Here is a 27,188-nt window from a genome sequence, read left to right as displayed (position 1 = left end):
TCCCCGGCAGAAACTATGCACAGAGGCCTCACAGCGAGAACACCCACACCCAAATTTCATATTCACCCTGTTGGATGCAGCCAGGATCCCCACAGCAGTGCTCTCCTCTCTCTGGGGGGTTGGCAGGGAGGGGGATGAAGTTTTGATTTATCAACTGGGTGGGATAATATGTAAAAAAAATCTGTGTTCTCCAACTAATAGCTTCATGCATATCACATATATGAAGCAGATATAAAAGTCATCACAGTTCAAAAGTGGCCATTTTTCTTTCCAACTTAAGAGCACTGTAGATATGGAAGATCTTTCATACAAGATTAATATGAAAAAAATTCTATTTTACTCATAGTTATCCATATTATTTCCAGAACTTGATGTTCTTAGTCCAGTGATTTTAAAGTCACAAAACTAATATCAGTGATAAATGGCCATGGGTTTAAGACGATTTTCTTGCAAGTGAAAGAGTTTTGATAATTTCATGATTATATTCTTTGGAAAATTATAATTCTGTCTTAAATCAGAATGTGCCCAATGCAAGTTAGTCACAAAAGCCAGGAAAAGGCAAAGGCATATAAAAATCTTAATATTTCTAATGATAATAAGCCTGAATCATAGGTCTAATCAAATTTTACTTCAAGAAGGTATAAAAAGGTCTTTGGAATTTTAGGCTATATAATGAGTACTTCCCTATCTCCAACAGAGAAACCATTTCCAATGAGGTTAATGAATTCAATTTCACTGTGCAATTCCCTTCCTCAGCTTTGCCCTTTTCTTTTACACATATAATTGGAAAATAAACGAAAATGACCAAAAGTTCTTTGGGAATTGGATTGAAAAAGAAATGTATGTCTCCTTGTTAATGTTCTTATAATGGAAAGAAATAGCTTAAAATGTATTTTTAAAAATTGGGGAAGGAATTTGCATAGAATTGCAAATAATTGATCTAAATATTTTCATCAGCACGTACTTATATTTTCAGGATCAAATCCTTTTGAAGACATTAATAACTGAGAATGAGTTTCTAAGTTAATGATACAATAAAGGGAGGACCAACTCCCTGCAGCTGAAAATCAAGGTGGCAGTGGTGGGGGAAACACACAAAATAACAAATCAGTTTGAAATAGTAGAAGCACAGAGAAAATAATTCATAAACAAAAATTGACAAGTTTAGAAATAGAATAAACAGTGTTATAATAGTTGCTCAACAAAAGGAAAATGCCTTGGTTATTATTTAATGTAGCCAATACTAATCAAATAAAAAATAATTAATATGAACCTTTCAAGTCCTAAGATTTGAACCTAGTTTTTCATTTGGAAATTTACTAAGTTGTTAGTCAGCTGGTGAGAAAAAGTTGACGCTTGTCATTAATGCTAATTAGAATTTCACAGCGAGGCTTGTTACAGGAGCAAGATGGTCCTGAGCCAAGCACTCGCTGGCTGGAGTCTGTGATAGTTAACTTCAAATATCAACGTTTCTAAGGGCTGCCTAGGGAGCTAATGAAAAATGACTTTTGGGTGTGTTTGTGAGTTTTAGGAAGAGATTAGCGCCTTTTAGGGTCACCCAGCTGGTGGATGTGATGACAGTGTGATCCTCCTGTGAGGCGGGGACCCCAGCCCAGGGATGGTTCTGGAGCCTGGATCACTCTGGGATCCTCAAGTAGCCAAGTGCTTAGGTGTCTTTCTGTTGCCCGGCTATCAGTGTGGCAGAATACTGCCTCTGGAATATTCCTATAGTTGCCTGAAGAGAACATTTTATTCTAAGTATAGCAAGTCAGACAGATAGGACTGCACTGAGCTTGAAGAAGAGTTTGTGTTAAGTGTGGTGCCAGCTGTCAGTAAACGTCCCCCTAACAAGTGCCTGTAGGTGTGTCTATCTCTGGTCTGTGGCTTCCTCCTCTGCAGGGGAAGCCATTTGAGAGGAGCTAGTTCTCTCTTAGCTCACTTTTCAGTGGCTGATGCTGTCTTTCAAAAATAATCCAGTGTCTTTGATTTGGGCCATTCTCACAGATGTGAGTTAATATCTTATTGAGGTTTTGATCTGCATTTCCCTCAGGATAAAGGATGATGAGTGTTTTGCCACGTGCCTATTGGCGATCTGTATGTTTTCTTTGGAGAAATGTCTATTTAGTGATTCTGCCCATTTTTTGATGGTGTTATCTGTTTCTTTGTGTTGAGTTGTCTGAGTTATTTGTTGCTCTTGGATATTGGTCCCTTGTCAGAAGTATGATGTACAAATATTTTCTCCCATTCAATAGGATGTCTTTTCATTTTAATGATAGTTTCTTTTCAGTGCAGAGTGCCCAACAACAGATGGGAGGATTAAGATGTGCCCATATCCACAGTGGAATATTACTCAGCTATAAAAACAAAAGAGATGAAATTTTGCCATTTGTGACAATGTGAATGGAAGTGGAGGGGATTAAAGTAAGGGAAATAAATCAGGAGTAAGACAAATATTGCATGATTTTACTCACATGTGGAATATAGAGAAACAAGACAAAAGAACAGACAAAACTAAGCCAAAACAAACCCTAGATATATGAATGCAGAATTGAGGCTACTAGGGGGGTGTCAAGGGCAGGAATAAAATGGGGAGGGGGTTCAGGGGTTTAGGGTAAAGGACTGTGGGGACTTTGGTGCTGAGTATGGTGTAGTAAAATACATCTGAGGAAGTGTAAATCTTATACAGTGCTATAAACCAAGGTGACCTCAACAATAAAAAGAAAAAAAAAAAACACACCTAAAAGCTGTGTAAGCATATTGGCCAAGGTTTTCTGTAATTCTGTTCCTCAGATCATTTACATCATAATCACTTGAAGTCTATAAATTCTTCAATTTCTCAACATTTTAAAATCCTAGAGGTGGGGCCTATGAATCTGAATAGTTAACAAGTTAATTCTTCGAGTGAGTCTCATAGTCTCTAGGGATTCAGCCAGTGGAGACAGAACCAAAGCAGCATCAGGATCATTTGCTGACAGCATTTCCCGATGGTACCAAAGACCCATGGGGGAGGAAACATGACTGCTAGGCTTGCAAACCAAAAGCTGTAAAGCAGCAGTAATTATCGCACTGCAGCCCACACAGCCCACGTACCCCATGCCATGCATTTGCGGCTGTAACTGTTTGCCTGCTCATCTAGATGGAAACAGAACAAAGCCAGCCTTGGGCACTCAGCAAGTCAGCTGTGGCCAGGGATATTCCTCCGTCATTTGGATGAGCAGGGATTATCAACAGCTTTCCAACTGACTAGTATGATCCATTTTCGATGACAGCAATGAAAACTGTTGGCCAAAAAGCCGATCACATTAAATACAGTTTTGGAGGAAAGTCAGTTTGGCCATTGGGTTGCTTTTTCTCACATCGATAAGCCCAGTTTACTTGTTGCTAAGACATCTTGTCTGTCTTTCATCCACTCATTAATTATTTACCAGGGGTCCTTTTAAAACCCTGTAGATTTAGCTTCCAACAAACACCGTGGAAGATGAGAGAAGTAGAGGTCTGGCTTGGGATTTCTGTCTCAGTTTCACTCATCATCACATCATGATGCAGAGGGGGAGGCACCTGCTTAGCAGCCAGGATCCTGGGATTGGGGTGTGCTGCAAACTCAGTGGCAAGTCAATAAAGGCCTGGACCTCCATTTTTTCCATTAGATGATTGGGGATAAAATCCTGGCTTTGTTTTTCAGAATTTACAAATTCAGTCAGAACCACTTATTATAAATATATTGTATTTCAGGAATTTTCTTAGGAATTTGGGGAATGTAGTAGGAAACATGATTTATCAGATGACTGCTCTCAAGTAGGGTTTATTCTAATAAAAAGATGTGGGTGAATGGATGGATGATAAATAGATGATAGATGGATAGGTAGATGATTACTATAGCTATCTAGCTAGCTAGATGATACCTAGATAGATGATGGATGGATGGATGGATGGATGGATGAGAGAATGATGGATGGGTGATAGATGGAAAGATAGAGACTGAGATAGATAAATAGATAGATAGATAGAAAGAAAGAGATTGATGATTGATAGATGATGGATGGATAAATAGAAGATATGTATATATGGTAGATGAAGTGGAGATATAGATATATTAACATAAATAGACATGTGAATATGAAAGATATATTTTCAGAGGAAATATACATGTTATATTTTTTGAAGCTTAAATCAAAACTTTTCTTAAAAAAGCAATTTTTTTAAACCTCATATTACCAGATGTAGGAGAAAAAAGTCAATAAACCAATGAAAGACATTGATCTAAATAACACATGCAGCACTTAAATAAAAGATGTCCCTGCATTTCATTAAAAATAAAAAATACTACTTTCTGATAGGATTCATTTCTCAAATTAGAAAATATGCAGGTCCATGTTACAACACTGTTTCATATGCAGTAGAATTGGTCATTAGAGAATTTTCCTGTGTGCTAATATTTTCCTTCCTTCAGAACCAAGACATGTGTGATGAGATAGCTTCTCACTTAAGACAGCCTGCGGTGGGCGGCGTCTAAAATCCCCAGGATGCCTTATCCCTCTGCAATTCCTTCTGTAAGTGTAGGCTGGACTTAGTAACTCACATTTAACAAGTTGTCTACACTAGGACTGAGGGACTGTCATTTCCAAGACAGATGAAGCTTGGTTCTTTAAAAGGAAGTTTGGTTTCCATCTTGGACACTTTCTCTGTTGCTTATAGGATTTGCTCCCTCCTCCCTTTTCCTGATTTCCCTTACCCCTTCAGCCCAGTCACCAGCAGGAGAGGCCTCTGAAAGAAGGGAGACCTATAAAGAAGAGCACATGGGGGAGAGCTATTCACCCCAGAAATAACCAGCACCACCATCATCCAAGTAAGGGAACTTGAAAGCAGACCCTGGAAACACAGTCAAGGTTTCCAAGAATGGAGCCACCCCTGACTTCTTGGTTGTTACCTCAAGAGACCTGAGTTGGGACCACCCCACTAAGTTGGCCCCGATTTCCTGATCTAGAGTTACTGAGAGATAATGCATGTTTGCTGTGTTAAGGCAGGTGGTAGACACCTAATCCCAAGACCTGACTCGAGTCTAGTATCATGAAAACAAACAGGATCAGAACCTCCATAATCTCCTATTTCTAATTTGAATATCTGAGTTGTACTAAAGACTATTTATTGATATTGTTAATAGTAATACCTTAAAAATGAAGAGTGAATTTGCCAATCGCTTGAACACCATTGGATTCGTTTGCTTTTTGCTGAGATTACTGAGTCCACTGAATCAAATGAAAATACTTCACAATCAAACATCTTTGAAACTTATTTTTAGCAATAAAAAATAGTAGTCTTACCTCCAAAAAAGTACTTCTCTCCTGTTTTAACTTGCAGAGGACTGTTAGTTCGCACTGCGGAAGCCTCATCTCCATCGATGGTGAGAATAGCAAAGTTTTCCTTAGCTAGGAAACGAACCTCGTGCCACTGCCCATCATTCAATCCAGAACCTGTGAGGACAAAAGAAAAGTCAACTCTTTTTCTTATTACATTAAAATGATTTTTGACAGTAACGAGTTCAGAGTATTATGAGTCAAAATGATATGATTTCACTTAGGAAAATTCAGTGTCATCAGCACTGAGATCTCACGTGTGCAGGTGATTTATCCCTTGGCTTGAGTATTGCATGCTAGGACCCCATCAAGTAGAAAAATAATATTAATGTGTTATTTGGGAGCTTGGGGATAAGGATGGGTAGGATGAAGTTGTTTGGGAGATGCAGATAAAGTATTTTATGTTATTTTTTTAAGATTTATTTATGCATACAAGAGCTGGGGTATAGGCCAGAGGAGCAGGGGGTGAGAGGATCCACCAGAGACAGAATGGGGAGCAGAACAAGCAGATCTACTGAAATACACTAAGGGGAGCAGTAGGTCAAACAGGAGAGGTCTGCTGCGCCATGTGGGTCACCTCCCTGGCTGGGGATTGAACTCACACTGTAGAGGCTGCAGATAGCTTCTTAGTGCTGCGATTTAACCCTTTATGCCACCAGGAAGGCCCAGATAAAGTATTTTAATTTGATGATTACTTTCTGATTTGATATACTAGGTCGCACTCTCAGAAACGAAAATGAATTTATGGCTATTATTTAGTATTTATTAAAAAAAAAAAACAACTTTTCTTTGTTCTTGACATGGTTTTCCTCAAAAACTGAATCTATATAGTTTATAAAAATTAAGGACTAAAAAATGTGTGAATATGTACAGTTATGTGTGCTAATTAACCACTAAGAAGCCATGAGGAATAATAGCAAGACCATCTGATTATTTATACATGACATTTCTTGATAATGAAGTACGTTCTATTTAAACAAGAAAAACCAACTAAAGAAATCAACATCTCCCCACACCAGCAGTCACATGTCACTGTTGCCTAAAATAAAGATGTTCAGAGAGAGATTCTATGGAGTTCTCCATAAACAGGCAACATTTACAGTTCATGTTGAATTGGTGCTTATATTAAAGAGTAATGGAAAATATAAGTGCAAATGGAGGAGAACAGCCATTGAAAATAAGTATCTGGCGGGCGAGGAGACGCTGCGAGTAAGATCTCCCATTAAAAAAAGTGAATAGGGAGGAAAGCGGCAGGTCCCAGTGAGAACTGGGACACGGAAGATAAACGGGTGACTCCAGCAAACTGCCCAAAGAAGAAAGTGGCCATAAAAGAGGACGAGAAGGGAGGGAAGCGCAGAACCCTGCTCCCCTCCCCCGCCCACAGAGGCGGCACTCTCCGACCGGCAGAGGGGAGGAAACAACAAACCAAAACGGCCAACAAGAAAAACGGACACAGCAAGCAGGACTGTGAGTGGAAAGGAACTATTTCAGCCACCACACCCCGTGAACGGGAGCTGTGGAGAACCCTGCAGGATTCGCCGCGGCGGTGAGCAACGGCTCCGGGCGCCATTAGAGAAGAACAAAGACCCCGGGAGACGCGCACACAGCCCGGGCTGCCGGTAAGCTGGCGCGGATAGCGGCGCGCGGCGCGCTTGAAAAGAAAGTGCAGACCAGGATCGCGGCTGCCCAGGTCCCCGCGCCTGCGACCTAGGCTTGGGAGACGACCTAGGCTTGCGGGGAGACGCGCGGAGGTCCTCACTGAGGTGAAGGTCCCTCCCTGAGTGAGCAGGAACCAGGCGCCCAGGCACGGGAGCGGTGCAAAAGGCGCCCTTCCCGCGCCACTGAACTGGGCTACAGCCCGCGTCCTGGAACTGAGGGCTTTGGAACTGAGACCCGGGGCACGAAATTAGGGGCGTGGGTTCCCCACGACGGTGGGGCACAAGGCAGACACAGCACCCCAAAGCCGTTGAGGTGTACCCTACCATCCCCGCTCTGCTCCCTGTCCCACCGCGTGGAAAATCAGCTCCCCAAGGGCTCTAGGAGAGATCTCTGGCGCCACCTAGCGACTTGTAGACAGCACAGGCTCCTGAAGGAACTAGTGGCCAGCTGGGGAGTTAGCCCACACCCGGCCCCTTCCGAACAAGTAGTCTGAGCCCACAGGGAGAGCGAGCACCCACAGCCAGGGCAGACCAGGCACGCAGAAGAGTGTGCCTGACACCGGACGCGCAGGGAGTGTGTCCCACATCACTATTTTAGAACAGGGACATTTCTTCAGTAAAGACTACCTGAAGAAGGCTTCCTCAGGAGCCAGAGGTGAGCGGGGGAAGTTCGCCCACGCCAGACCCCCTCTGGCCTGCAGTCCAAGCCCAGAGGGGAGCAGGAACCCACCGCCGGGGCAGACCAGGCACACAGGGTGTGTCCCCACATCGACATTTTAGGACAGGACCTTTCTCCAATAAAGACTGCTTGAAACTGACAGATGACTCCAGGAGGAACCAGAGGGAGAAGAGAGAAGCCCACCCAAGATGCCGGCCAGTCCCACAACACAGTGTCCCAACGCATACGGCAAATTAGAAAACAGACAGTAGGGAGGAGAAGAACCACACGCAACCTAGCAACTCTCCAGAGAAAAAGCACACCACAAAAAGAAAACCAGCCCCCAGATTGCAACGACAGTAACTTGGAAGAACTTCTGAGCCTTCCAGAAAGAGAATTTAAAATTGCCGTGATTAAAAAACTGACAGAAGTCATAAAGGAAAACAATGATAAGGGAAAAATAATCAACGATCAGAAGAATGAAATTGAGTCCCTAAAGAGGGAAGTAAAAGAAATGCAGGAGATCAAAGAATTAGTGGAAGAACTAAAGAATTCTGGGAAAAGCAATGAAAGCAGAATTGATGAAATGGAAGAACGAATAAGTGCTCTTGAAGACACAGAAATAAAAAGAACCAAAACAGAAAAGGAAAGAGAGTACGAAGGAAAAAGAATGAAGAAAGACTTCGGGAACTATCTGACTCCATGAGGAAAGGAATATAAGAGTTATAGGAATACAGAAGGAGAGGAGAGAGAAGTAGGAACAGAGAAAATATTCAAAGAGATAATTGAAGAGAACTTCCCAAATGTGAAGAAGGAGCTGAAAATTGATATACAAGAAGCAAGAAGAACACCAAACTTCCACGACGAAAGAAAAAATACAGCAAGACACATAATAGTAAAGCTCCCAAGAATCCAGGACAAGGAAAAAATAATGAAGCTGGCAAGAGGGAAGAAACAGATAACATTCAAAGGAAAGCCAATCAGGCTGACATCAGACTTCTCCCGAAGAAAAACTACGGGCAAGGAGAGAGTGGAGGGACATAGTCAACAGACTCCAAGAAAACAAGATGCCACCAAGAATACTCTATCCCGCAAAGCTCTCCTTCCTCTTTGAAGAAAGAATATGGACCTTCCCAGACAAACAGAAACTTCGGAATTTCATTGCAAATAAACCCCCACTCCAAAAAATACTACAAGGAGTCCTAAAGCCAGAACCTCAGAGGGACGAATAACAATGAAAGAAGGCCAAAAAAAAAAAAAAGTTATTAAAAGAATAAATAATAAAATCAAAGGAAAGACAAACACAATGGCAAATACAGATGTTAACATATCAATATTAACTCTAAATGTAAATGGACTAAACTCTTCAATAAAAAGCACAGAGTTGCAGCCTGGATTAAGAAACAAAACCAACTTTTGCTGTCTCCAGGACACTTTAGCTACAAAAGATAAAATAGGCTCAAAGTCAAAGGATGGAAAACAATCCTACAAGCAAATGGGCCAAAAAAGAAAGCAGGAACAGCTATACTTATATCAGATAAAACAGATTTCAAACTCAAAAAGATAAAAAGAGACCCCAATGGTCACTACATTATGATCAAGGGGACAATACTTCAAGAAGAAATAACACTCATTAACATATACTCACCAAACGAAGGAGCACCAAAATATATCAGACAACTGTTGTCTTCTCTGAAAACAGACATCAGAGAAAACACATACGTAGTGGGAGACTTCAACACACCACTATCAACAATGGATAGATCAACAAGACAAAAAATAAGTAAAGAAGCCAAAGCTCTAAATAAGGACCTAGAGCAATTGGGCTTAACAGACATCTATAGAACACTAAACCCCAAAAAAACGGAGTACACATTTTTCTCAAGCGCACACGGATCATTCTCCAGGATCGATCACATACTGGGGCACAAGACAAACATCAACAGATACACCAAGATTGAAATCATACCAACCTTCTTTTCTGACCATGAAGGCATCAAACTAGAACTAAACCATAAAAAGAAGGCAAGGAACTTTCCTACCTCATGGAGATTAAAAACCACTACTGGAAGACCACTGGACTAATGAGGAGATCAAAGAAGAAATTAAAAAATTTTTGAATTGAACGACAAGGAGGACACCAATATCCTAAATGTATGGGATGCAGCAAAAGCAGTAATAAGAGGAAAATATATAGCAATAGAAAGCTCACATCAAGAAACAAGAAAGAACGCAAAGAAACAACCTAATCTCGAAGCTCAAAGATCTAGAAAAAGAACAACAAAAAAACCCAGACCAGTAGAAGAAAAGAAATAATAAAAACAAAGCAAAATAAATGAAATTGAAACTAAAAAACAATCCAAAAGATCAATGAAACAAGAGCTGGTTCTTTGAAAAAATCAATAAAATAGACAAACCCTAGCCAGGCTCACAAAGGAAAAAAGGGAGAAAGCACAAATACACAGGATCATCAATGAAAGAGGAGAAATCACAACGGACACAGCAGAAATAAAAAGAATAATCAGTAACTACTATGAACAGTTATATGGAAATAAGTTTAATAATCTAGAGGAGATGGACAAATTCCTACAACTCTACAATCACCCAAAGCTAGATAAAGAAGAAATAGAACACCTAAACAGACCAATTACAATTAGCGAAATTGAAATGGTAATCAAAACCTCCCCAAAACAAAAGCCCAGGACCTGATGGATTTACAAATGAATTCTACAAACATTCAGAGACGAATTAGTGCCTATCCTTCACAAACTCTTCCAAAAAATTGAGAAGGAAGGGACAATACCAAACACGTTCTATGAAGCCAACATTACACTAATACCAAAACGAACAAGGACAACACAAAAAAGGAAAACTACAGGCCAATCTCCCTAATGAACACTGATGCAAAAATCCTCAATAAAATTTTAGCCATCAGAATCCAACAATGTATCCATAAGATAATTCACCACGACCAAGTAGGATTCATTCCAGGGGCACAAGGATGGTTTAACATCCGAAAATCAATCAACGTTATCCAACACATCAACAAAAAGAAATATAAAAACCATATGAATATATCAATAGATGCTGAGAAAGCTTTCGACAAAGTGCAACACCCATTCATGATAAAATCCCTTGAAATTCTTGGGATACAAGGAACATACCTCAACATCATAAAGGCCATCTATGACAAGCCAACAGCCAGCATCATTCTCAATGGTGAAAAGCTGAAAGCAATTCCATTAAGATCTGGAACAAGACAAGGATGTCACTCTCACCAACTGCTTTTCAATATAATACTGGAAGTCCTAGCCAGGGCAATAAGACAAGAGAAAGACATCCAAGGAATCCAAATAGGAAAAGAAGAAGTCAAACTATCACTATTTGCAGACGATATGATATTATACATAGAGAACCCCAAAACTCCACAGAAAGCTAATTCAACTCATCAATCAGTTCAGTAAAGTGGCAGGATACAAAATCAACATGCAAAAGTCAGTAGCCTTCCTATACACAAACAATAAATCTGAAGAAGAAAAATAAAACCATCCTTTTGTTATTGAAACAAAAAAATCAAATATTTGGAATAAATCTAACAAAGAGATAAAGGACCTATACAAAGAAAACTATAAAAACTGTTAAAAGAAATAGAAGAAGACACAAAGAAATGGAGAGACATCCCCTGCTCGTGGATTGGAGAATAAACATTATTAAATGGCCATCCTACCAAAAGCAATATACAGATTCAATGCTATTCCAATCAAAATCTCAATGGCATTCTTCAAAGAAATAGAACAATTATTGATGAAATTCATATGGAATCACAAAAAACCCGAATAGCCAAAGCTCTCCTGAAAAAAAAGAAGGGAATGGAGGCATTACACTCCAGACTTCAAAACTACTACAAGCCATAATCATCAAAACTGCATGGTATTGGAACAAGAACAGACATACAGACCAATGGAATCGAATAGAAAATCCAGAAATAAATCCACAGATTTATGGTCAACTAATCTTTGACAAAGGAGCAAAGACTATGCATTGGAGCAAAGAAAGTTTGTTCAATAAATGGTGCTGGGAAAACTGGGTCGCTACATGCAAAAGAATGAAGCTTGACCACTACCTCACACCATACACAAAAATCAACTCAAAATGGATTAAAGAACTAGACATAAGACCTGAAACCATAAAATATATAGAAGGAAATATAGGCGAAACACTACGTGATCTGCACATCAAAGACATCTTTACAGACACATCACCCAAAGCAGTAATAGTGAAGGCAAAGATAAACAGCTGGGACTACATCAAATTAAAGAGCTTCTGCACAGCAAAAGAGACAATAACAAAAACAAAGAGAAACCCCACCAACTGGGAGAACATTTTTGCACCCAACACTAATGATAAAGGACTGATCACAAAAATCTGCAAAGAGCTGATGAGACTCAGCAACAACAAAGAAAATAATCCAGTCAAAAAATGGGCAGAAGAGCTAAAAAGAAACTTCTCTGAAGAGGAAATGCAAATGGCCAACAGGCATATGAAAAAATGTTCAACATCACTTGCCATCAGGGAAATGCAAATCAAAACTACCATGAGATACCATCTCACACCAGTGAGAATGGCACATATTAAAAAAACTAGCAACAACAAATGTTGGCGAGGGTGTGGAGAAAAAGGAACTCTCCTGCACTGTTGGTGGGAGTGCAAACTGGTCCAACCACTGTGGAGAGCTGTGTGGAGATTTCTGACCTACTAAACATAGAGCTTCCATATGATCCAGCAATTCCACTCCTAGGTATTTACCCAAAGGACACAGAAACATCAATTCCAAAGAACACCTGCACCCCTATGTTTATAGCAGCACTGTTTACAATAGCTAAGCTTTGGAAACAACCCAAATGCCCAAAAATAGATGACTGGATCAAGAAGATGTGGTACATATATACCATGGAATATTACTCAGCATTCAAAAAAGATAAACACATGCAATTTGCAGCAACATGGATGGCGCTGGAAGGGATCATGCTCAGCGAAATAAGCCAAAAAGAAAAAGAAAAATACCGGATGGTCTCACTCATAGCAGGAATCTAGAAAACTTAAATAAGGGACCAGGAAAATGAATAACTATAAGAAAGTGAAAATCAAAATCAACTAAAAACTATGAACCAGAGACACTTTTAGGGGGGCGGGGGCGGGAGGGGAGGGATTGGGGTCAGAATGGGGGGCTGCAATTGTATGGGGAATATAACAATAAAATATATAAAAAAAAAAAAAAAAAAAAAAAAAAAAAAAAATAAAAATCTTCACCTGGACACTATGAAAACTAAATGGTTTTCATTAAATGATTTTTTTCATTAAAAAAAAAAAAAAAAAAAAAAAAAGAAAATAAGTATCTGGCAAGAGTTTAAGAAATACTAAGGGACAGAGAAGTCCATAAAGGTAGAAGCAGCTGCTTAGCCGTGTGCAGGTCTCTAGCCTCCGCTATCACACAGGGAAGGAATTTTGTTCTAGTTGGTTCCAGATGGCAGGACTTAGAACCCAGAGATAGAAGTTACTTAAGGACACACTTCAACTTCAACTTCACAAAAGAAAGAAAAGTGTTCAAAAATGAAAGTCAAGTAAATCTATTGACATTTTTTGTTTAATGAAATGCTTCTTTCTCAAGTAGGCTACTTTTGGTTCTCCCACAGAACTGATGCAGAGAAGACTGTTCACAACATGTTATCAAAATACGAAACTGGAATTGTGTTGGTTAACCCAGAAGTACATGGTTTTGATTTTGGTTTTTGCTTTTTCCTTTCCGATGTGATGAACCCTGATTTGAAATGCAGTTTGGGGGCACAGATCCCCCAGATATCGATGTTACTATGGTTCAATTTCAAATTTTTTACCTAAATAATCACCCAGCCAGAGGAAGTCACTTATGAGATACTTCCGGTTGACATCTTTCTGTCCTAAATAGCAACCAGAAACCATTCTAAAAATTTCTATGAAAATTTATTTCCTTATTACAAAATTAATTTGTAAATGGAGCACTGTCAGCTTAATTGTTCATGACAAAAAGGTCTATTATTGCAATCAGATTAAAATAAAAAGGTTATTCTGTTTTTCAAGAAACTTAATTACTGGAGAAATTGGACCACTGATAAAAGCAGCCTTCTTGATAGCAGCCCCTGCAACTTCTGAGCTCAAACTGTGATTTCTATTCATTTTAATTGCAATTATGACTTGGAACTTTTAATGGTCCTCATCAAGAGGTATGCCACAACAAGCTCTGATGGGAATGGACCTCCAAATATAATGAGGTTTATTCTTTAGTGGAACAAAAATGGCCCCGTTGCACAAAACAAAATATGCTGCTCCTTTAAAGTGTTCTTCATCTGAATGTAATAAAAAAATATCAAAAGGAAGGACTAGAGTCAAAATAAGGGGGGGAGGTACAATTTTATGGGGAATATAACCAAAATGAAAATGCATACATTGTGCAAAGATGAAAAAAGATGTAAGAATTATATAAAATAAAATATTTAAATAAAAATAAATTAAAAAAAAAAAAACAGCCTACAGGTTGTCCCTAGAGATCTAATCTCATTATCTTGGTATAGGTGAGTATTTGTATATACACTGTTCTGAACTATATTCTACTTGCTCTGCTAAGTGCATACTTGCATTTGACTCATTTACACTTAAAATAAAACATTTTAAAAATTATTAGCCCCTCTGACAATAACAGGTGAGAGAACTGAGTTTGATGACGCTTAAGCACCTCATAGCTGGTAAATGGCAGAAGTGAGAATTGGGACTCAGATATAGCTGGTTCCAAACAAACAAATAACACAACAAACAACACAACATGTTACATAAATTCCACATCTGTGATCAGTGTTCTCTTATACTATGCACATGCACACACACACTCTCTCTCTCTCTCTCTCTTTTCCATTTTCTACCAGGCCTGGAAAGGAGTTGGGTTTCTTGGGTGAGTTAGTTGCCCTTGTGTCATATAGCACCAGCACCGACAGGAAACTGAGCTCCCACCCTGTTCATCTGCCACCTTCCAGCACCTGCACCATCATCAGATTGTTGTTGCCCTGGCTCATTCTACATACAACATGCCTTTTAGCAGTTTCTTTCCTTGCTGTTTTTCCCTTAAAACTACAATTAAAATGGCAATTTTGTGTTTCAAGTTTGGGAAGTAAATTCTAGTATCCCCCCCCCCCAAGACACATTGAAATAAGCTCATGAGTATTCATCAACATCATGCCCACACGTGGTGATACCCTGAGCCAAGAAAACTCCATGTCTACTCTTTTCATTACAGAGCATGCACAGATGCCCAGGAACGAGTGATGTTGCAGTCTGTAAAGCTGAAACCCTAACCCAGACCTTCTGATGCACAGACAGTAGTTTCCCCACTATTCAGACATGAAATATTGAGTTGTATGGTGAGAAAAGAAGAAAGTGCTGTAGTTCAAGTGTGGTTCTCCTCTGCCTTCATCCGCGCCTCTGTGAGGGAGAGCCAGATAACTCTGTATGACACAGACAATAAAAACGCATGCCCTCTCCTACAAACGTCTTCAAAAAGTGTTTTGCTCTTATTATTCTTGGGCCATCTGTCACTTGGAGGAAGAAATAGAGAAATAGATTTGCTCTGGAGAAGTTATGTGGAACAGCCTCTTAAGGCCTTTGTTTTAATTAAAAATATTGTTTGGCAATTTTTAATTTTATGAAGTGGAGCATTAATGAAATTTAAGAGCTTTTGGAATTCAATATATCAAATTCACTCAAAATCACAACTGTACATACCAATACAATACATTTATTCAAAAGGTAAGTATCATCCCAAGTTTTATTAGTGACTATAAATCATAAACAACAAAGACTGCATCACCAAGCAGGATTAAAGTAGCACTTTCACCTGCTGATAAAGAGAAGTTAGTCTCCTACTCATTCTTCTAGTGCCAGTGACATCCCAAGGAATGGAGACTCTCAGAGCTAGTGGGGTCCTGGGGGCTGGAGAGTGGTTCAGAACCAGACATAAAAGGATACTGGATATTGTTAAAAGGGAGAATCATGACTCACATAGCCAGAATTTCTTGAGAGCCTCTCACCATGCCTGCACTATATGTCCATAACCACTGACTCCTCTTCAAAGGAGACTTCTCAGATTTGTTCGGAGAAAATAATTTAGTGATTATATTAGAACAATGCCCAGCATTAGGAAGCAGAGTATCCACAGAATAAGGTCAAGGGATAAAGACCTCAAAACACTAAACAATGGGTCTAGAATATGACCCAGTGATTCCACTCCTAGGAGTCTACCCAAAGACAGAAAAACACTAATCTGAAAGAAACACTAAACATAGTGCACGTCTATGGTTATTGCAGCAGCATTTACAATAGCCAAGACATGGAAACAACCTAAATGCCCCCAAAGAGATGAGTGGATGAAGAAGATGTGGTCTATACACACAATGGAGTATTACTCATTGATCAAAAAAGATCATCTCATGCCATTTGTGACAATAGGGATGGAACTGAGAGCTAAGGAGATACGTCAGAAGGGAAAACACAAATACATGGTTTCGCTTATCTGTGGAATATAGAGAAATTAAGGGATCAGGAAAAAAGGCTGCATTTGCAAGCTGACCCTAAATCTGAAGCATACAGTAGGGGAGTGGGAGGGGAAGGGGTCAAAGCAGGATGGGAAGAGCATCAGGGACTGTGGTGAAGGCTCAGGGTGCTATGGTGGAGGTAGAACTACGGGGTCTACACCTGAGGGGGAAATCAAAAACCATACAAAAATTAACAATGATAATGAGAAAACAATTTTTTGAAAAAGAAAGATAAGGAAGCTTTGATGAGTAACACTTTACAGAGTGTGGACTTCTAGTGAGTCCAAACCTGGGACGCGACGTTGAGGGAAATCAGACATGGGGGACTGTCATGTCCAGCATGCAGCAAAGCTTTATTATCTTAGTGCTCGTTATATACTATTTTAATTGCAGCAGGTGTAACATCAAAGCATACCATACAATGATAACATGCATGAGTGATTAGTCTACTTTCTTACTATTACCTATTTACTTCAGATAGTAGGGTACCAGGTGGTTAGTTCTCACACACATAATCTTATCGCCCCCTAGCCAGAGCCTGGGAAGTTCGCTCATTATTTTTGTTGTTCTCAAACTGTGGAGATGTACGCAGGTCACTTCCAGGCCCTCAACACCAAGTCCTGTCACCCAGAGGTTTTCCTCCGAGACGCATGTGTTTTCACATGCCTTAAAGACTTGGGTCAAGGCCCTTCTGCTCACTACGCAGGGTCTCTCCATTTTGTTATTCTCAGACTGTGGAGATGTAGAAGCCTGACTCCACGCAGGTCGCTTTCCAGGCTCTCAACACCAAGTCCTGTCACTTAGAGGTTTTCCTCCGAGACGCATGTGTTTTCACATGCCTTAGGGACTCGGGTCAAGGCCCTTCTGCTCACTACGCGGGGCATCCTCCAACAACAGAGAATGAAGTTGTGGCTTAGATTTAGTACTTTGGGGGTGGTTATTATCTCACAGCTATACACATGCATGTAGTTATAAGTAGGCCTTCTCAATAAGACAAAATGTGGTCAGTCTAAACGATATAGAGTTCATGAATATGTAACTGAAAATATGAAACTAAAAATACATCCCAACATACACACATGAGGCCTTGGAGACTAGAAAAACAAGTCCAATGCGAATAGGCACAGGGAGGAGATCCTGTCTTGATACATCACAGAGGAGGAAGGACAATCTGTTCTGCAAAAGTGCATCAGGTGACTCCCCATGTTACAACATCCCAGCACCAACACCACGTGTGAAGAAATCAGGACAAAATCACTTCCAGAAAGTGAGAGTGGAAAATGAACTTTCTAACTTATTTACTTACATTTTTTGGAAAACACAGGGCAGTTGGAATATTATAGACATTTTCCCACATAGGACTGAAAGCTGACATAGACGGATTAATAGAAATGGGTTCTTAATTGTCTTATTGGGAAAACGGGGGTCATCTTATCTTTGGGGCCACCTCGTATTCAAGCACACACGTAACACCAAGTGTGAGGCTGAAGTAGGATGAGGACCCAGGGTGCCTGACGCACCCGCCCTCCGAGAGGAGGAAGAGCAGAAAGGACAAGGCAGGGACTGCGGCCGCAATCAGGACACACATCTTACTTCTGCTCACCTAACAGGTGGCCCATTGGCCAGGTAACCTCTTTACACCTCAGAACCTTCTCTGTTAAACAGGGGTGATGAAAGTATCTACTTGATAGGGCTGGTGTGATGATTAAGAGCCTGCATTATCTAGAGCAATACCTGGCACATAGTTTGACGTCAATAAATATTAGCTATTATTTCTTATTCAGGGAGTGAACCTAGTTTTCCAAATATCAACTTGGGTTGATTAGTTTCATTAAGTATTATTAAATGATTAAAAATTGGTTTTCTTCATGGACAAATACCTCCCTTCTCTATATAAATTCAATTGTGAAATGTCAGTGGTGAGGAATTGGGGGATTTGTGAAAGTAACTGAATAGATCTCTTTGTTAATATCAGGGTCAGCTATTTTTAAAGCCAATTTTGAACTACACGGTAAAATCAGTCCTATTTTCTCACAGTTACTCATCTACTTTCTCCTCTGAATGTGTTATTTTCAACTATACTATTCAATAGAAGTGGTTCTAAATGTTCATGACATATTTCCAAAACTTAATACAATTCCAAGCATGAGCTTTCTATGGGGATTAATTCTGAAGAGACTAATATAAACAAGTATATATTTTCCAAAATATTTTTGTTGGAAATATATATACTATTGCAACAATCTTGATGTATTTGATATTACTTTATAGAATGTGTCTCCCATTATTTAATGATTCTGAATGATAAAAATGTTTTGACTGTATGTTACAAATAGAAAATATTTTTCCAAGGAGAGTTTTTAAGCTAAAATCAATCTTTGAAAGCATATTTGAGCTCCTGAACTTATATTTTTCATAAGAAAGCTAAATTATTATATTTTCTCTAATATCTCTCTCTTACAATTGTTATAGAAACTTGTTTTGTATGCAAATGTAAAATGCTAAAAAGTATTTCTATATAAACTGTCTTTCTACTGGTATTTTTTTTAAGTAGGATTCTTGAGGTAGTTCTGTGAGTAAGAAAAAGCAGATGCTACTTTTATTAGAAATAAGACCGGTTTAATGAATATTGAAAAAATAAAGTATTTAAAATAAAGTCACAACCTAAGATATAACATCTGTCTCAAAAACATCTTCCAATAAAATTACAGGGACTTGAGCTGTCAGTCTTTTACTCAATATTCAATCTGAAGAGAAAAATTTCCGAGAATATGAATCCACCTTTTGACAATTCTAGTGTTGTCTGATGTGCTAATGGTATGTCTTGTAAGTTATCAACTATATATTTATGCAATAAAAAAGGAATATGCACCTCTCTAAATATCCCATGTGGTATGAAAATTCTACATTGTAAGGACAGTGATCCAATTTAATCTTGCTTACATGCCAATCCAAATCACCTTGTAAATATGAGTAATGGCAGTCAGACAGAACTTGTAATAAGGTGCTTGGACAGGCTCAGAATGCTTTTTTGTTCGTTTGTTTAAGCTGAAGAAACTGCCAAATACTTTTCTGTTGAGACAGAAAAATCACTTTAGGATATATCTAAGTTCTGAAAGAGCCACGAAGATAGAAACTTTACATTAGACAAATACATTGGGGAAAGCAAACTTACGGATGGCCCCTTTATGTATTTAATATGCAGGATCTTAGGGAGGGGGTGGATTCTATTCTTTCAGGAACCCAGTATCTTCTAAGAAAGAAAGGGCCTATATAAGTGGCCCTTACCTTACCTGTGCATATTGGCTTCTTCTGGGGGAACTTTTAAAGTTTCCCTTTGAAATAAACAAACCACTGCTGAAGGAAATTAAAGATCTCAATACAAGGAGAGAGATACCATGTAGTCCCAGTCAAAATCCCAGCACCAGTCTTTGTAGAAGCAGAAACAGAAGATTCTAAATTCATAAGGAAATAAAATCCTTAAACAGCCAAAATAATCAAAAAGAAAACGAAATTAGAGGACATACAATTTGATTTCAAAACTCGGTATAAAGCAATAGTAACTCTGAAGGTTACTACCCTAGACTCACACAATGTGGCCACAGCTTTTTGACAAAGGCACCAAGATTAAGTGGAAGATTAAAAGGTGTTTATTTCAAAAAGTGGTGTTGGACCAACTGGATAAATATAGATAAAATGTAGGTGTATTTTCACATGGTAAAATGCACAAAAATTAATTCTAGATTTTATAACCCAGCACAAAAGCCCAACTACAAAGTTGCAGGGAGATAACACAGAGTATCTTCAGGACCTTAGGGTTAAGAGAGAATTCCTGGCGTGAGAGGGTATGGAATGGAGAATGGGTGAAGAATGCAAGGGCAGAGAATACAGAATCCTTGAGTAGTTTAACTATAGAGAAAAATAGCTTTGAGTAACAGTCCAAGTTGGGATTCTGAAGAAAACTGAGAATACATAGTCATCTGTTGCAAAAACTTGTGTTAATATATAATTTTAAATGTTGAGTTCTTTTCCCAAGTGAACAACCTGGTTTCTATAGTCCATCATCTATTAATTGCATCTCTGACTTCATTGGGCAGTGAGAATCCTAACAGTTCATTATGCTTTTACAATTCATTACTTTTCTTACATTTCCATTTAATGGCTTATAGGTTACATATTATGTTCTTAATTTCCTTTTTAAATAGATAAGAGATAGTTGATTTAAAGCATAAATATTCATTATATTTATAATCATCATTTTGTTCCTTAAATTGAAAGTTGTAGCTGGAGTTGTAGGACTGCTGTACCATTTGGGGACACAAGCTGCTATGATGAATATTATACCTTAAATCTAAATTCACAAAGTTATATTCAGTCCTTTATCTTTGTTCCACATGTGTCTCAGATAAATTTCAATATTGTCTCCAGAGGCACAAAAACATCTTTGTTTAATGGAAAATGACACTGTCCAAAATGGCAAGGACATTCAAACTGATTCCTCTTTTTTCCTAGGGACACATGTACATGAGGTACAACAGAGGATATAAGATCTATATGATGATTCCTGACTTCAAAAAGTGTGTCTTATTCTACCACCTAATGAGATTTCAATATCTTTGCAAATATTTCTATAGTTTATATGAAACATTTTTCTGCAGTTTGATAAACTGCAGTTTTACAGGACAGAAAAAAAGAAATGAAAAGCAAATAGGAAGAACAGCATGCAGCTGAGATGATTCTGGTGTCCAGCTGAGACCACCTGACAGAGGTAACCCCAAATGCAGCACCCCATTTTCCACAGCCTAGCTGTAACATGCTGTGGGAACTCTATTGCTCCCCATAATTCCCAAATAGCATAACCCTATTAGAAGAGTGGATCCCGGGATGATTACGGAGTATCTTATCGCTTCCATGTCCCAAAGGCACATAGTTCCTGTCCTCCCACACATTACGGAGAAAATAGAAACACAAGATGCTATCAGTTGATGACTGCTTTTCAATTCTGTCACATCAGTTTAACAGGAAAAAATGCCCAAAGAGTACCTTAGAGAAAGAATAACTAGAGCATGGAAAATAAAGTTAATAATGACAATTTAGGTAAGGTTAATTTTGAATCCATTTTCTCCATTTTATAAATTTTGATAAAACAAATTAAAAGGTTAAAACTTAACAACTGTCAGGATTTAATATTAGTTTCTTTAAGCAAACGAGTATCACAAAACTCCCTTTTCTCCTAAATATTCTGCAAAGTCTTGGCTTTATAGCAACCATAAAGAACCGTGAGTTTAAGTGGCTTTGATTTGAATCACACCCACTAATACCAGTGTAACAATCCAGTGAGAGAACTATTCCTAAGTTATAGAGGTAATGCAGCCACTCAGGGCTCAGAAATTCCTGAGTTCTGAGAATAATCATATTCAGAGTCCTGGCACAGAATAAACATCTTAAAATATTATGCTCAGGTACAATCCTTTATGATTCAAATATAAATCATTATTTTTAAAGTGCATCATAAAATGCACAATAAAACCAGTTTTTTTGTATCAGATGATGCTGCATTACCCTCTTTTAGTAGAACTCTGTTTTGTATTTGTCACTGAATAATATCTACCCTTCACTCAAAGGCAGGGCAGGGATAAAGTACCAGGCCATTCGCAGGATAAGTGCAGTCACCAACTTTGACAAGTGGCTATTTTGCTGCCAACCTCTCTCTGCTGCATGCTCTGCTCTATGACTTCCAGGACAAGATGTAGCTACTGCATAATTCAGCTCCTTGTCATTTTTCCCACCTGGCTACTAATGAGTACTGCACCACAGAGGGCAATATATAGAGGAGAATTACTCTCTTCTACAACCTTTAATTCAACAACAATCCTTGAGTGTTAACTGCCTCCTGGTAGTTTTTCTTGGTGATCAAATGGAATGGAAAAATGGAGTTTTTAATATGTAATAAAAATGTAGTTTTACTCCATCTATCCCTTCTTGTAGATTTTAACGTACATGTGACAGGCATCAGATGTGATTAAACACTCAAACTAGTATTTCAGATTCAAGGAAATCCCTACCAATATTCCAAAATTACTTTTTACTCAAGTAGAAAAACATTCCTAAAATGTATGTTGGACCATAAAAGACCCTCAAGAGCAAAAGAAATCCTAAGAAAGAAGAACCAAACAGAAGATATCAAACTATGTGATTTCAAACTATAACATAAAGCTACAGTCATGGAAACAGTATGGTACTAGCATCAAACCAAACACACAAACCAAGTGCTTGAAATCTGTTATACAAATCTTTCTCCAGAAGTTGACTGTACTGGTCTATCACACTTTCTTTGCTGTCAACATTGAAGAAAGTTATATGTGAACATTATTTAAAAAAATAGTAACTAGTCACCCTGTGGGAAGCCAGAACAATCCCCCATTCTGAAAATGAACATATATGAAAACTCACAAAGTTAGGAGATTTCCAAATGTCATGGAGTAAATTACAAAACTGGGACTAGGCCCCCCACATTGGTGGATGTCAAATTCCAGAATCTCCCCCACTTTGAAAAGCCACCACTTACCAGTATTACAACTTTACACTTTTCCAAACATGGGGTTCTGCATTGGTTATTGACTTAAATTTCTAAAATTACAATGCAAAAGATTGTTTCATGTCATTAGATTTATATTTCCCAGTAGCTTTATTTTTTTAAAGCAAATTACACTAGAAATATAATGCATCAGAACAACTCCTCAAAGCAGGAAAATAAGGTTAATGTGAGAGTAACAGTTATTGTTACTAATTCTTATTTTTATTAAGCAATGAATAGCTTCATTAAGTAGAACATTAGTCTTTTTTGTTAGCAGCAGGAGAGAGAGAACAATGAAACTACTTGAGTTAAGCTTTCTGTGGCTTTTAAAAGGGAAAATATTCTTTCTCAAAGGGCACTACAAGTGGAAAAAAAGATCTAAGCTGAACATTGTTATACTCTGAGAAAGTCATCAAAACAAATGGAAACACTGGTATGCTGATGGCCACCTGTGCTGTTTGGGGTGTCACTTCCCGCCTCATTGCTGGGGTCGCTGTGGTCACTTCCAGCCTCGCTTCCCTGGGGTCTTTGCTGTTCTGGGCGGGAAGCAGACTTGGCAGATGCCTTGTGCCCCTGCTGTTTCTCTGCTTTGTGCCAAGACAGAAAAGGGTCACTTTTCCCGCACATACTTCATTGATTTCTTCTCTTTCCAATGAGTTCTCAAAAGGGACTCAAGCAAACAGGATTGGACACCAGGCCCCTTTGCAGGATGGATTTTCTTGTATGTGATGTGACCTATGTGTGCTTTGGCAGTGGGTGCTCCAAGGTAAGTATCCTGGACCTAGATGGGAGGGATCCCTATACTTCCAAAAAATACCAAGAAGGTCAACAAACATCACCTAAACAACAACAAAACAGGTCTTTCAATTTTGGCGACATCTTATTTCTTGCCTAATTTCATCAAATATTTATTGAATACTATGGGAAAGGCATTCTTTTCAGCAAGATTCATCATCTTTGGTTTTACTCAATGCTTTAAGAAAAAATGAAAATGAAGAATGGTGTCTTAGTTCAAACAAAATTTGCCTAACAGTTACACAGACAAGGCTTTCAATTAGCTGTATTTGTTTGGGAAAACAACTACATAATAAGAAGGGGAAGAGTCTACTTGAACTCACTGAAGGTTGTGTTTCATGTGACATTGAATTGGTTCATTCTGCTCTACAGACAGACCTAAAATCAAAGCCCCTGCTTTTATTTAGGCTGTGTCTACACATGATGAGAGATCTTGGTCACCTTGTAAACCATAGCATTTTCCATTCAATTAATAAAGCTTAGTAGTAGGACATCACCACAAGAGAGGAATCCTAAAGGCTTCTATTCTCAGAGTGCTGAGTTTTAAGCTGGTTTATTCTAAAGCAACTCAGTGCTTTGGGAACTCAGGAGAGCTGTTGGGATTATAAGGGTGCCTGGTGGATGGGGTGAGGACTCCAATACCAGGAGTCCAACTGGGATGCTTCTTCTCCTTTAATTAGGCTTTAATAGTCAAAATTATAATTTAGCTCCTATTATATCAGAACGGTAAGAGCTGAAGCAAGTAGAATAAGTCTCTCCTTCATGGAAGTTAAGTGCTGGATGAAACTAGCACATTTTATATGATTATTATATCCCATTGGCATATACATAGGTAGCACTGACAATGAAACGGTGAGTCTGTTGCCTATTTTCATCAAATTTTTATTGAATAAGGGCCTCCTTGGTGGTGTAACGGGTTAAGATGCAACACTATGAAGCTATCCGCAGCCACTGCAGCACGAGTTCGAACTCCAGCCAGGGAGCAGCCCACATGGTGCGGCAGACTCTTCTGACTGGCCCGCTGCTCCCCTCAGCAGTGTATTTCAGTCAATCTTCCTGTTCTGTTCCCCACTCTGTCTCTGGTGAATCCTCTCACCACTGGCCTGTACCTCAGTTCTTGTATGCATACATAAAAAATCTTCAAAAAATTTTTATTGAATATCTACTATGGGAAAGACATTCTTTTCAGCAAGATTCATCATATCTGGTTTTACTCAATGCTTTAAGAATGACTGGTAATCTCACCTTTAGCCTATTTTAGAAATTAAATCATGATATTTTAATATTTACTTTGAGAAGATAATTTTTAACTGAGATAAATTTTTTATTCATCCTATGCAGAACTTTTTAATGCATTATCTGAAATTCAAGTATGTCTATCACTAATAAATTTATGTAGATTATAACAACATGTTGAAATTTAGATAAGTGCTAACATTGGGTATAATATCATAAAGATAAGGTTCAGAGTGATTACATCTAGAGTTAGTTATTTAATCATCTTCATTATAATTCTTATTTCAAGTATGTATTTCTGGATGTGTCTAACAAGCTATGTATAATGATCTAAATCTGGGATAGAAACTAATTTGTATTTATTTAATTTTACAGTAAAAAATATAGGCCCCATTATGTTAGGAGTATGAAGTCCTAAAATCCTGTTAAAATGAAAATTATATATTTTGCTTACTTATAATTTTAGAATGATTTTAAAGTAGTTGTACAACTGCCGTGACTTAAAATTTAACAAAGAGATGGATTGAAATTAGTTTAATGATAAACACAAAACTCTGTAGCTCTATGATAGAGAAAAATCATGACTTTCAAAATGTTTTCAATAGGCATTTTCTTTTTTGAGGTAACGATGGTTCATATCAAGTGTACGACTTTGGGGTGCAGATTCACACTTCCCCTGATGCATGTTACCACGATAGGAATGTTTTATTTTTCCTTACAAAAATGAAAATTTCCATTCCTAATAAAATTCTACAAATATGCTCTGAATCTTTTGAAAGCTAGCTGCCTTTTCATTAAAATCACTGAATCATTTGATTTTTATCCGTTGTAGAAATGATTGAGAGAAAAGATAGACTTTTTCTTCCTACATTTATATCAAGGTGAATGATTAAGGAGGAACCACGAAAGATTCTGCCTGCAAGTAAAGTTGAAGAATTTTATTCAGCAGCCACGTGATTGTCCCAGAATCACAAATTCTAGTGACTGTGGAGGATGAAAACATCTAGAACATTATCCTTGCTGAAGGCATCTCTGAAGTGCCCATGTAGAGAAGTTAGCTATTAAAGGAAGTCGACTTTGTGTAGTGCTAAAATAAAGAAAGGACAATGACCCCGGGAATGCAGGGCTTCCTTTCTTTTGAGGAAATTCAGGAAGAACTTGATGGGAAAGTTTCCATGAATGGGATTGGATGGTAAAGCTGTCTGAAATGAAAGGGCTGTGGAGACTAAAGGAAGATATACTTAGGAGGTCATTTTGTTTGCAGGATTTCTACTCCTTCCTGAACCCTTTGAATACATAACTGAACATACATGAGCTGCGCATTATGTTTGGATCTCCAAAAGTCTAAGTGTTCAATATATGTTCGTTGAAAGAATAAACTCATCATGTGTGGTTTGTGGGTTGGGTTGAACTGGGAGATAAGGCAGGAGGGACTGGTGGAGCCAGTTTGGAAGTCTGAATCTCAGTCAGATGTTTATGGAGTACGAAAGTGGTACAATTAGGTGACTAACCTCACAGCTATGGACATAATATAAGTAACACATGGAGACTTCCTTGCTTCCATCATCTCCCCCAAGCACAGATATTTATAATGTGTGTATGAATTTTTAAGATTAATTGGTATTAAATAGTATATGTAGAAACCTTAATTATCTACACTCAACAACCAAAAATCAGAGGAAACTGACTCAGCTCAGAAATTCCAAAAGGGTTAAAGTAGGATTTTTTATTCTCACTTTGGCATTTTACTTCATGACTTATAGCTGAAAAATTAAATGTATTCAGTCTTCTCCTTAGTTCTGTTATAATAAGGATCTCTTTTTGGTGCCCATCTAGTTTTTTCTCCTTTTCTAAATTCCTCAGACATTCAACAGAGCTCTTTATTATATACATCTGAACTTTCCTATATAAAGGGAAGGTTCATTCTGATTTTGAGACCGTCTTAGATGTTCCTATTTATATTTCAGCTACTCATGCATGAACCCGATTACAAATTATGTGTACACAGCCATAGTTAGTGAAGCCCCAAAACATATTGCAAGCACATCGTATTTCACTCAAGGAGCAAAAGAATACTAGCTGTCATTGGTGTTTTATGAAGATAAATTATTGAACCACAAAAATCATGAGATGAATTGAAATACACCCGTTGCATTTTACTCCCAAAGGCAGCCTGGTGCCATCCGTGAAACAGTGGCGAGCATGACTCGTGTTCCTTGCCGCCAGCATCCCTGTCACTCCTGACAACTCTGCCCATCGGAGGGGGAAGTGGGTTCATGCCAGGAAGCCCAC

At 38.5% G+C, this 27,188-nt stretch overlaps 1 protein-coding gene across 1 annotated transcript in view; it reads right to left on the bottom strand.

Annotated features, from left to right (window-relative positions):
• CNTNAP2 (contactin associated protein 2) overlaps positions 1–27,188 on the bottom strand; it is a 1,162,155-nt gene that overhangs the window by 809,360 nt on the left and 325,607 nt on the right. Inside the window, exon 9 of the mRNA XM_037515219.2 lies at positions 5,322–5,471. Within this exon, the coding sequence (XP_037371116.2) occupies positions 5,322–5,471 (150 nt within the window). The remainder of the gene's footprint in view (positions 1–5,321; positions 5,472–27,188) is intronic.

Source organism: Talpa occidentalis, unplaced genomic scaffold (assembly GCF_014898055.3).
Source record: "Talpa occidentalis isolate TD23 unplaced genomic scaffold, MPIMG_talOcc4v2.1, whole genome shotgun sequence".
NCBI lineage: Eukaryota > Metazoa > Chordata > Mammalia > Eulipotyphla > Talpidae > Talpa > Talpa occidentalis.
Note: the sequence above shows the minus strand (reverse complement) of the source record. Positions and strands in the feature narration are given on the sequence as shown.